The following is a 12,937-nucleotide window of genomic DNA, read 5'->3' on the forward strand; positions in this document are numbered from 1 at the left end:
CACTCTAATAGACATTGCATTAATACTTTGCTTATGATCCCTTGAAATGGTGCCTAGTCCACTGCATTTTGGAACAATGTGTTTTTCTTCTTTTGAGAGTCTGTTTTATGTGATACTAAGAGACGTTTTGGATCAGAAATATGTGGTGAGATTCTGGTAATTTTGAGTCTGTGGGAAGGTTTTTGACATTTTACTTTTACTTTGGCATTTGAGATCTTCACTGACCCCCAAAACCTTTTTTCCCCACTGTGCTGATGTTTGTATTATGACAGTGTTGACAGATAGGAATTGTTTCGACATGACCTGAAGCGGAATTATTCGTGGTACCTATATCTGACGTGCCTGTATTGTCTGTGGTTTTTAATCAACACATTAAAGCAATGCCTCACCCAAAAATGTAAACTTAATTACCATCAGAACATCTAAGATGTAGTTGTTGTTTCTTCATTTAAAGATTGAAGAAATTTAGCTTTAAATCACTCAGCAGTGGATGGGTGCCGTCAGAATGAGAGTGCAATTAGCCAATAAAAACATCTACATGTAATTTACATGACTCCACATAAATATCATATCTCTGTCTGCATTCTCCAGTTAAAAAAAATCCTCATCTGAATCAGGAAAGAAAATTGCACAGATATCATATTCCATATATTATCCAGTTATTATAAGCCAAAACAATTGTAAACAAATATGTCGGTGGTTTTTGATGTAAGAGGAAAACAAGGGGACTTTCCCATGGAGGAAGCTTTATTATGGATTATTTTGTCCGGAAACAACAATTTAACATTAAAATGCCATAATGACAGATTTCTTTTGTATATACACACAGCTTTTCACTTCACAAGACGTTAAGATGTTAGTGGTGTGGATTATTTGTAATTATTCTTCTTCTATCGGCTGTTCGTCTCTCATTCTGGAGGCACAGATTCACTGCAGAGAATCCAGTGATGTGTTGCAAGCAAAATCTGTTCAGAAACATGACTACATTTTCAATGAATGTTCATTTTTGGGCCAACTATCCCTTTGAGGAAGTCATTCAACCAGCTTTGCCCTTTTTAAAGCTTTTTTGTACAAATACAAGTGACCTTACTTTACACACTAAAGAGCAGCCTGAACAATTTTTCCGGCATCTTCTGTTGTGGTGTAATTCGAATTGCACATTAAAAATGTATGATGCTGTGACTGACCAAAATCAAGGAAGAAGGATGCAATGTTAGCGACAGAGCAAAGTAAACGAACAATATATTTCTGCAGTGTTGACAGCCACAGTGCAGCGTACTATAGCTTTACATAGCTTTAGCAGAGAGTACGATTTGCAAATGAGTCATACTAGCATGAGGGGAGGAGGAGGGGAAGAAGAAGAACTCTCATCTGCAGTCCAGTTCAGCTACATCCATTTTTACAAATTTAATCCCATCTCCATTTAAGTTTCAAGGAGTCATGGTCTAAATTTTCACTTTATCTCCCTTTATCATTCCATCAGAACAAAAGCACTATTCCACTTGGTGAAACAATTTGATTCACCTGCAAGATCCTTTTTTAAATATGTATGTAGGCCAGCAGTCTCTCTTGGCAGGTCATTTGAAATCATCCACAAAATTCCTATCATCTCTCGCTCTTTCTCTGGCATGTGAAAAATCAATCCAAACGCGGCACCTTTTCAAGTGCCGCTCATTTTAGAGAAAAACACATGCTTTATGGGGGAAAAAAAATAAAGGGATGCATTTAGACCTTTGTTACCGTGTTCATGTTACTTATGATTATTTAAAATACTTGGGTTTTTTTCTAAAGGAAATGTAAGAGCTCTTTGCCATGCAAAACTCGTTGCCACAATTCTAGAATGTTGTGAGAGGTTGCTATGACATTGCATTGCAGTCGCTAAGGTGTCTTGCTTTGTTGCTAGGTAGTTATTTACTGTTCCCAAGTCAAAAGAGCCTATTTTAGGCCTCGGTAATACAGCTTGAGTCCTTCCTTCAAAAGCAGCATGAATAACTTTGATGATGGCAACTAATTTTAGTTGCTAATATCAAAATAAACGCTCATTTAAATAACAATTTACAATAAAATCTTTCACGTTAATCTCCTAATGAGCACGCTTTACTGTAACACAGTTTGAGTCTGCTCACAAATGCTACTGAAAGGGTGTTTATTGCCATCTAGTGGGAAAAGATTCACATTACAAAAACCTTTAATGGCAGCGCAATACTAAACACACAAGAGGGCTGTAAACAAAATCTCCTGTTAACTTCGTGCAAAGCTTGTTACATTCATGTAGGAGCAGTTATGTGCGATGTGTTCATAATAACAGGGTGCACGTGTATCCTCAAACAGCTAATTGTCTGTAAGTTGAGCTTTTTTTGAAACCTTGACATTGACCTTTTGAAGTTGCATGTACCTTGAAACGGTTATTGCACATCCGGCCTTTCAAACCAGTTACATGCATGTGATTCTCACAAAATGCTAAAGCTTCTGCTTGGTTTAATAGCTGATACTAATTGTGTTTAAGGTCATTCAGACTGAAGATAGAAGAATTTGCCTTGGATATTTCATACCGTTTGTATTTCCTAACAGCATTCCTTGTCTTGCTGCCTCACATGCCGGTCATGAGTCCCAGCGTCGTCCCATTGGGATCCAGCTGTTCTTCGGACTGTCCGTTTTTTTCCTGGAACTGACAATGTCACAGTCCATTACTGCGGGAACATTCATTAAAAAGGGCTTGTTCATTGATTCAGAACACTTTAGATGAAGTCAAATATCAGAGCTTCAAGGGCAGAGGAAGGGCTTCGAGATCTCAGAGGAACTCAAAAACAGATACATGGTTTTCATGAGGAATGAGGCAAGTCTGGGTTATTTGTATATAAACCGAAGGCGCCGACAAGAGCTGAAATCGAAAGAGAAGAGGAAGTTGCAAAGGACTTTTCTGAGATAGCAGGGCGGCAACACTGGACCGTTTGGAAGAAATAAATCTCGGTGAACATGCAGCCCACTATGGAGGAGTTCGATTCAGAGGATTCTGGGGTTCAAGATGTAGGACCTCAGATCAACGGGCTGGCGGTCCAGATCCTGGAAACAATGTCGGTGCTGCTGGTGCGGGTCAGACAGAAGCTTCTGGAAATAGCTATTCTGATCTGTGTGATTCTGTTGGTGTTCTGGGTGGCTTTATTCCTCTATGGCAGTTTTTATTATTCCTTCATGCCCACAGCCAGTTTCATCACACCTGTCTACTTCTTCTACAGGTGAGGTGTTTACCGGTACCCAGCAGAATACCCTATGTTCAATCGTTTTCTTAATCAAGTTTTCATCTTGTTTATCAGTAATCAAGCTTTTTGTTGAGTGTTTATTTATAAACACAAGACCTTTATGGATCATATAAAGTGGTGTAGCATAATATGGAGCTCATATTCGAGGAGGATAAACAATGCCTCAGTTTTATTCAGAGGCTTCATAGTACCCATACGTACATTATGTAAACACAAACTTATAATATGCAACATAACAATGATTGAACAAATAAAAAAAGCTTGATAGATCATATTTGATATGTCGATTACATCATGTTTCATTCACATATTTGATTTATATTTTATTTTTTAAATAAATTATGGATAACTAAGTACAAAATACATCCGAGGTTGTAAGTTCGTGATGTTTGTCATCTGCTTGTCCATGTCAAATGTGTTTCTGATCAGCAGGACTGATTGTGCGTCTCCTCATCATTCTATGTGTTCTTTCCCTGTGGCGAATGTCTCTTTACTGAAAAATGGACAACATCAGGTAATCATCCTTAATTTCATGTTTGCACAGTTTCTTAGTTTTAACCAAACTTTATGTCATTTTTTGATTGTCTTTTATTGGTTTAGTTTAGTATGTAATGCCGTGTATAGTATGCAAGACGTCTTTCACTAGAATGCTACATTGTTAAAAATATGTTGTCACAATGACATATTTATTTTGGTTCATTTATGTTTGTAATAAATACATATTGATTTTGCATCTATCCATTTATTTTTTTTTATTTGCAAAAATTACCTTTTGGCAGGTCAAACACATTAGGGCTGGGGGTGGGGTGGTGTGTTAATAAGAAAAAAGGGTTGACATAACAATATGCACAGTGGACATATTTTTAAGAAATGTTTTATTTGTATATTATCCCTAGTGGAATTCAAAAATAATACAGTCCTCATGAATATTGACATTAAAACACATTTTATGCTTAATATTAGAAAAGTGCATTGTGCAAGTGAAATGTCAGTAAATATGCTAGTAGATTTTAACAATACTTAGTATGAAATTAATATATGACTTTTTTACTAGGGACTGTAACTGTGTTCTCTTTCGTGCCTACTACAGGTAATGACATACGCCCAGCCCTATCAGATCACGCTACAGCTGGAAATGCCCGAGTCTCCAACCAATCAGGAGCTGGGAATGTTCCTAGTGAAAATGACTACCTATTCTAAAGCTGGTCAGATTGTTGACATATCGGCACGTTCTGTAAGTATGCAAACGAGGAGACAGGTACACAGTTAAAAAAAGCATTTAAATTTCAAATTGTACATCAAATGTTTGCTTCTTGATAAGATGTAAAATATTCAGTATTCGCCTAATGCTTAAAAGGAATACTTCACCCAAAAATATCATTCTGATAAGCATTTTCTCACCTGTACTCATGTCAAATGTCTCAAGAGACTTCGAATACAGCACATAGTCATTTTGTAGTGTTTTTCCATAACAGTATTTTCATTTTCACGTGAAACTGTTGCAAAATGTAGGTTCATCAGGGAGGGTCTTGTTATCTTTCTGAACATTTTGGTTTCATAATGCATTTATTGTATCTTATCACAATGTCTCCCATTCTCTCTCTTACTCTGTGTCTCAGGCAATGCTCCATTATCGCTCCTCTCTTCTTCAAGCTATGGGCACATTGGTCTTCTCCCCCATACTGTTAACAGGAGCGTCTGAGCAGAAGCAGTCAGTCATGGTGGAGCTGTACTCTGAATTCAAAGATGATTCTGTGAGCGATGCTTCTGAACGCCCTAGCAAACACATAGATACTCTACAAAACTACCTAGAACAACCACCTTTATCAGCCTTATCTACAGTATTTGAGAAGTGAATTTTGGAGCTCATTTAGTATATTAGTCTCTCTCTTTCCTGTGTTCAGTACAAACCCTCTGTTAGAGCCATCATTGAGATCCATTCCCAGCATATTCAGATCTACAGAGCTCACCTCTACATTTTTGCTCACTTTACTGGCATCAGGTTTGTGTTTGTGTATTCCTGTCTTTTTGATGGGTTGCTTAACTTTTTACATTTGGCTTTACATTGGGTTCCTTACATTTTTAAATAACATGCTCTGTGTTAGAGATAATCGGGGCAACATTCGTCAAACAGTTGATGAGGTCTTTACGAACCTCTCTGATCTGCACAGGTACCTGCTGTATCACTTCCCCCTAATATCAGCGCTGATCGGGGTGATGAGTAACTTTACTTTCCTCAGTTTGATCATCATTCTCAGCTTCCTGCAGTTTAATCTGGGCATCCGCAGGACTCGTGAAAAGGTGAAAATTGAGCATTGAATGTTCAATATATAAGACACCATCCAAGGGCATACTTTACAAATGTATGCAAATGCAGATGTGAATGCTTGTAAATATGTAATGCCTTGAATCATTAATGAGGCATTTCAAACCTTAGTACTCAATGCATGGAAGCTTGTTTTCGTCCCAGGATAAAAAACAATTAAGATAATTGTGTCACAATTCTGACTTTCTTTCTTACAAAAGCTTGCATACTTGATTTCACATACTTGTATACAGTATGTTACGGCCATTCTAGCCTTGAAATAGTGGCTTTGTGTTTCTTCTCCGAATGCCTGTCTTAACAAACTTCCTTGCTTCAGGCTGTCATGCAACAGATGGAAAATAATGAACCAGACGACCCGAATGATCAGTCTGAATCGCAGGATGAAGGAAAGCCACCAGGTAAAATCTGGATTATTCACTGAAATTTTCAAACCAATTGCAACCCATGTAGTAATGAAAGAGGAAATCTGAAAATTAATTTTGGAAATTGACATTATACTGAAAGTAATATACAGAAATGTACATTTTTTTGATTATAATTAGTAGTAAAAATGATCAGTGCACATTAGAATCAAGAAAAAATGCCTGTATGATTTTGTTTCTTCTGTAAAAAACAAGAGTATATATTCTGACCCCACTGACTTCACTTTACAAATAAATGGAAACATTTCTGAAAACATCTTTTTTGTGTTTCACAAACAAAGTGGAGAAAAAAATTGGTTTAACTACCCCTTTACTCATTTTACTCATCTTGTTGGCATTTTGATTGATCACTACAACACATTTGTTGGATTCCCCCCATTGTTATAGAAAGTTTTGAAGCCATAGAGTGCAGTTCAGTGGAGGTGGAAGAATCCATTCCAGATGTGGAGGCAGAGGAGAGTGAGGATGACTCCAGAGAACTCCCTGAAGATGAATACACCCGTGAATCTGGGCTTGGAGAAATGATTTTGAGGCACAGGCGTTTGTCAGAGGAGACGTTTCAGTCATCTCAAGAGTTAACAGATACCACAGATAAAACTTACTACCGTGTTGGTGTTTGTTCAAGCTGCTAGAGAGTGAATGAAGCCATCTGCTAAATGAGGGTAAAGGTTATGGAAAGCAAAAGCCACACATTGGACTTCACAGATTTGGTAACAATGTCCTTGTTTTAAAAATGTGGACTTCATGCTAGTCCCACTCACTTATATCATTATTGTAAAAAATAAAAAATAAAAAAAAATCAAGACAACCACAAATATTCAGTATAGTACACATTTATTGTCTACCAGATGTTGACATAACCTGTTTATCCAAAACTGACCTTTATAGACATATCCTGTTTTGTTTGTATTATTACTGTCTTCCACAACACTGAAAACAGTGAGACTGCCAATAAATAGCCAAAGGGGGAGAATGTTATTTGTTTGTGGTTTATGTCTGGAAAATAACATTATTAATTTGCATTCATTTACATGTATTCCACTTTTAAAAATGCAGGGACGAATAGAGAAATATTCACTTGTGTTGTAAGAAGGAACTAAAAGATATTACTTTATTGAAATTTATTTGTGGACTTTTGTAATCATAATTTTAATGGGCTAAAAAAATTATTTGAAAAAATAAATGGAATAAATAAAACTGTAAAAGGAAAAATGTAATGACACTTAAAATTAAATGACAATTTGTGCTAAGGTGTATATCCACCGAAAGAAGTAATTTTTGTTTTAATCTAAATGTGTAGTTTACAGTAAATAGTAATACACTGTAATATGTCACTAGGTTCAATTCCTGGGAAATTTGCATGCTGATAAAATAAATTCATTACAGCTGAACAAACTTTCTGTATATGACGCGTTTGTGAGAGCCAGTAGACACTAAAGACACCAGCCGTCGGTCCAACCTCGAAAGAGCTCATTGTCAGATATGTGGAAAACCATGATGTCACATTATGCAAAGCACTGCTGGAAAACGTTGACAGCGAGACTTTAAACTGGTGTTGAGTCTTTGGCGCTCAACTGCTGGTAGATTCAGTTTAACACAGGAGTGATGAAAGACTGGCAACTTGGGTACGTGGGAGTGTGTGCTTTTTCCCCCCTACATGTAATTGTTTTGAACTTTGTGCCATTTAGCATATGTGGGCTATTTCCTGGACAAGATAATGCTTATTTTTATCTTTTTCTATAGGAAACCTGTGACTGTAACATTTTTAGACCAAGGCTTTGTATATGTCCAGTAAATTCCCTACATTATGTGCCTCTTTAAATATTTTTAAGATATTGAGAATTGTATTACGTTGTTACAATGTCATGTCTGTTTATCTGTCTTATTTAGGTATGATTTATCACAAAATGATTTTTTATCCCTTCAGATTCTCTTCTAGAGCTCAAAATAACAAAACAAGAGTTTCTTCCATTTCTGGTGAAAATTTCACACCAAGCATCTTCATGAAAGACTTGGATTCACCTCCAGAAAGAATGAGCACATTATCAGAAAAGAAGAGCAATGGAAGTGATGGGGAGAGCATGAGAGATGCCATAGAAGAAAGGATTTTTGATTTCTCTCCATCCTCCATCAATCAAAGTAATCATATCAAGAAAACTGGCTTCAGAGCCAGACCTAAACTGGCATCTGCTCATGCCGTACTTTCATCCAAGCTAGAAGATCCAGCAGAAATGCAGACAAATGCATATGAGAAAGCAGAGGATATGAAACCAGAACCTCCGGAGAATGTTTGCGTGGATCCCCTACCAATACCTGCAGGAGAAACGACCAAGGACAAAGACGTAGAAGAGAAGAAAGTGAAAGAGAGGGTTACGGTAGGTGAAAATCTTGTTGAAGATGGTTCAAAAGTGACATTGAATGCAGCAACTAGGAAAAGTCTGTGGAGAAGCAAGATCGAACTGAGGGAAAGACTGAAGGAAGGGATGCGGGAAAGGCTGGGAGCAAGTTTGGAGAGTATCGATGAGAGTAACGAGGGAGATTTCGGCAACAAACAACGGCACAGGAAGAAGAGCTGGGGTTCAAGACAGAGAAACACAAAAACGCTTGGGTCGTCACGGGATGGAGAACATGATGTGGAGGAAAGTATGGAGAAAGATGAGGAAGAATTAGTTCCACACCCTGTTCTCTCTCGGGTTCTATTTCACTCCTCAGCTTCATCCTCTTCTTCCTTCAACAACTCCTCAGCAGAGAGCGATGAGGTTTTCAGTGAAAATGAGGACACTGCTGCCAGGAGAAAGACCATGAAGAAGGTAGGTCGGATTTTGAGAAGGTTATGAAAGCACAAAACATTATATCTAGATTCTGCAAAATCTCTCAGTGAACTGGTGTGAGGTTCAGTCTGACCCCTGGACTAACAGAAACGTTATGTATTTTTTTGGTGCACTGACATGTATCAGACAATTTGCATAATTCTGAAAGTCTACCCATAACACTGTGTATTTGAATAAGATATTTGCATAGTACTGTAGACCGAGATAGAGTTAGAGTAGCATGTTACAGTCATATTTGATAAACATGATAAACATGCAATATACCCCATAATGGACAAGAGACCCATAGACATTGCTCACTACTTGTCCATTATGGGGTATATCAGTATATTGGTATATTACACAAAAGAGTATAACTGTAAATCATGCTATTTTATGAACAACATTGAAAAATTAACCCCAAAAAATAGTTTTTAAGGTACTGTTAGATTACTGCCACTAAATGGCTCCTATTTCTTTCCCAGTGTCGATCCTGGAGAACGTTTCTGACCATGATGCAGTGGTCCAAACGTACACAAAGCTCCTGGATCCAGCTAGCAGGACACCAAGGTACTCAGGATTTTGACCCTGGTCATACCTTCACTTTCTATCAAAATACATTACAGGTTATAAAAGTAAAATAGGTTTGCATATTTCTTTTGTATCTGGCATGTCCATGACAAGTATTTAGAAGACAAAAAATGAGTTTTGTACATTCTGCCTAGGTAACGTGAGGCTGAGTGAGGGTGGCGAGGTGTTGAAGAGGTTTTGTGAGGTGGAGGCCATCTGTTTACAGGCCCTCATGTCTGATGCGCTCTGTCAGTTCGTGCCTCATTATTTCGGGCACATCAGTCAGGATGGAGAGCAATACATCCGACTAGAGGATCTGCTTAGCGGGCTAAAAAATCCTGTCATCATGGACTGCAAAATGGGTGTCCGGTAGGAATTAACCCAACAGCCAACTTCAAACCCTGATAAATTTTATACTTAAAGGGATAGTTCACTCAAACATTCTGTCATTAATACACACACTTATCTTGTTCCAAACCCATAAGACCTTTGTTCATCTTAAAGAACACAAGTTAAGATGAGGGAGAATAATTAAAGAATTTAAATTATCCTTTTAATATATTCAGACTATATTCGTTTTAATAAGCCACATTGTTGAGTTGAGTACCTCAAATGAGAGACAGTACTTACAAATAATACATTTTGTGGGCATGTTTGTCATGATGCATTTGCCTGCAAGTCAAAGTGTTACACAAAGGTTTTAAGTGAAAAACAATTAGAATTTTGGCAATTTTTGGCTTTGGTCAAAATTCTTACTTTTCAATTAGTACTTCTCCAATGATAATTTTTTCTACATGTGAGGGGTCAATTTCATCAGTGTGGACACTAAGAGGTTTAATTTATTATCTGAGAACACAGCATACTGAGTTCTGTTGTTTATTTACACAAATTAATCTAAATTAATTAGGCGTTTGTTTTTTTTTTTATCTAAATGAATCCTCTCCTGAGGTGTTTCTGTAAAAATTAATTTCATTGCATTTCTAGTTCTGATCATCTCCAAAACCATTTTAGTTTGCTACTCTATGCTTCATTGATCTTATAATCGCACAATATTTGAACAATAATGCAGTACTATATGAACCTGTGCTATTACTTACAGGACATACCAAGAGGAGGAGATCATAAAGGCCAGAGGCAACGCCAGTGTACGCTCTGATATGTATCAAAAGATGGTGAAAGTAGATCCGGCAGCTCCTACTGCAGAAGAACATACACAGAAAGGTGTAACGAAGCTGCGTTACCTGCAATGGAGGGATGACAGCAGTTCCACCTCCTCACTGGGATTCCGCATAGAAGGCATAGTGGTAAGAAAACATGAGGCTGAAGGCCTGGTCACAATAATAACCATAATGATAACCATATTACAATGTAAGTACATGAATATTTCTTGAAGTGACTAATACGACCTCACTCATACAAATGCATACGACTTCTGCTAAATCGGATGTATTTTACAAGTTGCACAATTAGTATGAATTTGTACGAATGACCTACACTTCACCCCGCCCCCAAACCTGCCCATCAATAGGGTCCAGACAAATCGTATGAAGTTTGTATGAATTAGCGACCTCGTAAAATATGCATAAAGTGGTCGTGAGATAGTGTTATCAGTTCTGTTGTCCACCACTCTAAATGTTCAAGCTCTTTAAAGCAGGATGGATACTAAATAGATGTCAATGCTTTCTGTCATCCATCAAAATTACTTTGCTCCTCTATGCTATGCTATTATCACTATTTGTGTGCTGTGGACTCTGCTGTTGTTTTCCATTTAAATTATATCATTACAACTATATCATTTTTAACTTGATCTTTTATTTTTTTTCCAGATGGGAAATGGTAAAGTATTACGTGAATTTTACAAGACACGCACAGAAGCTCAAGTGACAGAAACACTGTTAAACTTCACCAGGGGGCAGGTTCACATTCTAGTGAGTGCAAGTTTACTAACTATTTTAGTCTAATTATTTGAATCAACATTCAGAATGAACTTTTCCTTTCTCTTTTTCCAAAAAATAAAACATCTGGCCATTTAATGAGTTCCTAACATATACAATTAAACCCACATATTCCCATGTTGGCATATCTGAAACGTGTCACATTGTCGAAGTAAACTGGGTTGTGAACGTGAATTCATGTTGACTTTGAGCAGTATATTTTAGTATGCTCATATGGCTATTATTCTGAACAACGTTTGCCTGCTTGACAATATAATTGGAATTGCAGTTAATGTCAAATACATCAATATATCCTCCATTTCTAATTTTGTGTGTCTCAGGAGGCCTACGAATCCAGATTACAGGCACTGAATGAAGCACTCAAGGAGTCAATCTTTTTCAACAGACATGAGGTTAGTGCTAAACAGTTTGCATCTATATACTATATTGTTCAGTTTGACAACTTAAATAAATATCAGAAAAGAACTGCCAGTATGAGCCGTAGAATTTCTCTTGACAGCCTGTTGTTCTACAATATAAATGATGCACATTTACCTCAAACATAAAGCTGTAGTACAGCTGTTTTAATCTCAGAATGTTGCTGGCAATGTTTCCTCTGAATTAACATCAACTCAACTTCTCACAGATCATAGGCAGCTCTCTACTTTTCGTCCATGACTGCAGCAGCAAAGCAAACATATGGATGATCGATTTTGGAAAGACCGTTCCAACCCCAGAGGACGTCCACCTGAGGCACGATATTCCATGGGTGGAGGGAAACAGGGAGGATGGCTACCTCATTGGTCTGACCTCGCTCATCACATTGCTGGGAGAAGCCATCAAGCAAGCAGAGGAGCAAAGCTGAGAGTGACCTCATATATAGCCTGTATAGACTGTTTCACAGACAACAACAAACGCTACTGCGCATGCATGCTTTTGTGGCACTAGCGTAACTTCCGGTAGACATCCTAATAGAATGTTTGCTGCGTAAATCAGACGGATTTATTAAAAAAGCACAGTGATCTGAGACCAACTTATTAGCGCACACAAACCAGACGTTAACCTCGGGCCAGGTGCGTGCGCCCGATGAAACTGTCTATACTCACATATACAGATGATGTTCATGTTGGATCTATCAATACACAACCATCCAGTCTTTTGGGCATTATACTTCTTTAAAGGTCTATAAAGCTTTACACTTAACAGTATTAACTAAGCACTTGTGTTGCTGTTGATCTTTAAATGTTCTTGTGGTATTTGTTACCTTTTTTAACATATAAAAGTTTGTCTATTAAATGTTTGACGTTTAAAGTATTATTTGTGTCTTCTTTCTGTTAGATAACCAGCTAACGATCATCCAAAGGGACGGTGTACCAATAAATTGCAACTATGTAATAATTTTTGGTACAGTTGATGCTACAGGCGTGCATAAAAGCGTCTAGCTCCTTGATGGAGGATGAGTTATTAATTTTCTATGCAATTACACTAATTTTCACTTAGCGGAGTGCTACAGATTTGCTTTGCACACCAATCCATATCTATTGACCAGAGCGCTTAAAAGTAGGCTTTTTCGACTAACCTACAGCACACTAGCAACTGCATTACAACCTGCTAA

General features: G+C 37.5%; 2 protein-coding genes across 3 annotated transcripts; both read left to right on the plus strand.

Moving 5' to 3' along the window:
* The first annotated feature begins 2,201 nt into the window (after positions 1-2,201).
* bscl2l (BSCL2 lipid droplet biogenesis associated, seipin, like) lies at positions 2,202-6,823 on the plus strand. 2 transcript variants are annotated; one of them, XM_043256428.1, is made up of 9 exons: positions 2,202-2,341; positions 2,572-3,236; positions 3,690-3,774; positions 4,351-4,494; positions 4,880-5,014; positions 5,165-5,262; positions 5,432-5,561; positions 5,903-5,984; positions 6,396-6,823. In XM_043256428.1, the coding sequence occupies exons 2-9, from the start codon at positions 2,977-2,979 to the stop codon at positions 6,638-6,640; spliced, it is 1,179 nt and encodes a 392-aa protein (XP_043112363.1). In that variant the 5' UTR covers positions 2,202-2,341; positions 2,572-2,976; the 3' UTR covers positions 6,641-6,823. The 2 variants fall into 2 exon arrangements, with proteins under 2 accessions (XP_043112363.1, XP_043112364.1); XM_043256429.1 differs by having other exon boundaries at positions 3,693-3,774.
* Positions 6,824-7,128: 305 nt separating this feature from the next.
* On the plus strand, positions 7,129-12,618 carry si:ch73-22a13.3 (inositol-trisphosphate 3-kinase B). The gene is made up of 8 exons (XM_043256427.1): positions 7,129-7,633; positions 7,936-8,818; positions 9,304-9,388; positions 9,544-9,757; positions 10,488-10,692; positions 11,215-11,316; positions 11,664-11,735; positions 11,969-12,618. Exons 1-8 carry the CDS (start codon positions 7,614-7,616, stop codon positions 12,185-12,187), a joined length of 1,800 nt encoding a protein of 599 aa, XP_043112362.1. The 5' UTR covers positions 7,129-7,613; the 3' UTR covers positions 12,188-12,618.
* The last annotated feature ends 319 nt before the right edge of the window (positions 12,619-12,937 follow it).

This window comes from Puntigrus tetrazona, chromosome 14, assembly GCF_018831695.1.
Source record: "Puntigrus tetrazona isolate hp1 chromosome 14, ASM1883169v1, whole genome shotgun sequence".
Classification (NCBI taxonomy): Eukaryota; Metazoa; Chordata; class Actinopteri; order Cypriniformes; family Cyprinidae; genus Puntigrus; species Puntigrus tetrazona.

What these genes read in the sequence shown, in the direction of transcription:
- bscl2l (XM_043256428.1), top strand. Translation starts at nt 2,977, where the DNA reads ATGCAGCCCACTATGGAGGAGTTCGATTCAGAGGATTCTGGGGTTCAA. An exon ending in CCTGTCTACTTCTTCTACAG is followed by an intron (nt 3,237 to 3,689) that starts GTGAGGTGTTTA and finishes GTTTCTGATCAG; the next exon opens with CAGGACTGATTGTGCGTCTC. An exon ending in CTGAATTCAAAGATGATTCT is followed by an intron (nt 5,015 to 5,164) that starts GTGAGCGATGCT and finishes TCCTGTGTTCAG; the next exon opens with TACAAACCCTCTGTTAGAGC.
- si:ch73-22a13.3 (XM_043256427.1), top strand. Translation starts at nt 7,614, where the DNA reads ATGAAAGACTGGCAACTTGG. An exon ending in CCAGCTAGCAGGACACCAAG is followed by an intron (nt 9,389 to 9,543) that starts GTACTCAGGATT and finishes CATTCTGCCTAG; the next exon opens with GTAACGTGAGGCTGAGTGAG. An exon ending in TCCGCATAGAAGGCATAGTG is followed by an intron (nt 10,693 to 11,214) that starts GTAAGAAAACAT and finishes TTTTTTTTCCAG; the next exon opens with ATGGGAAATGGTAAAGTATT.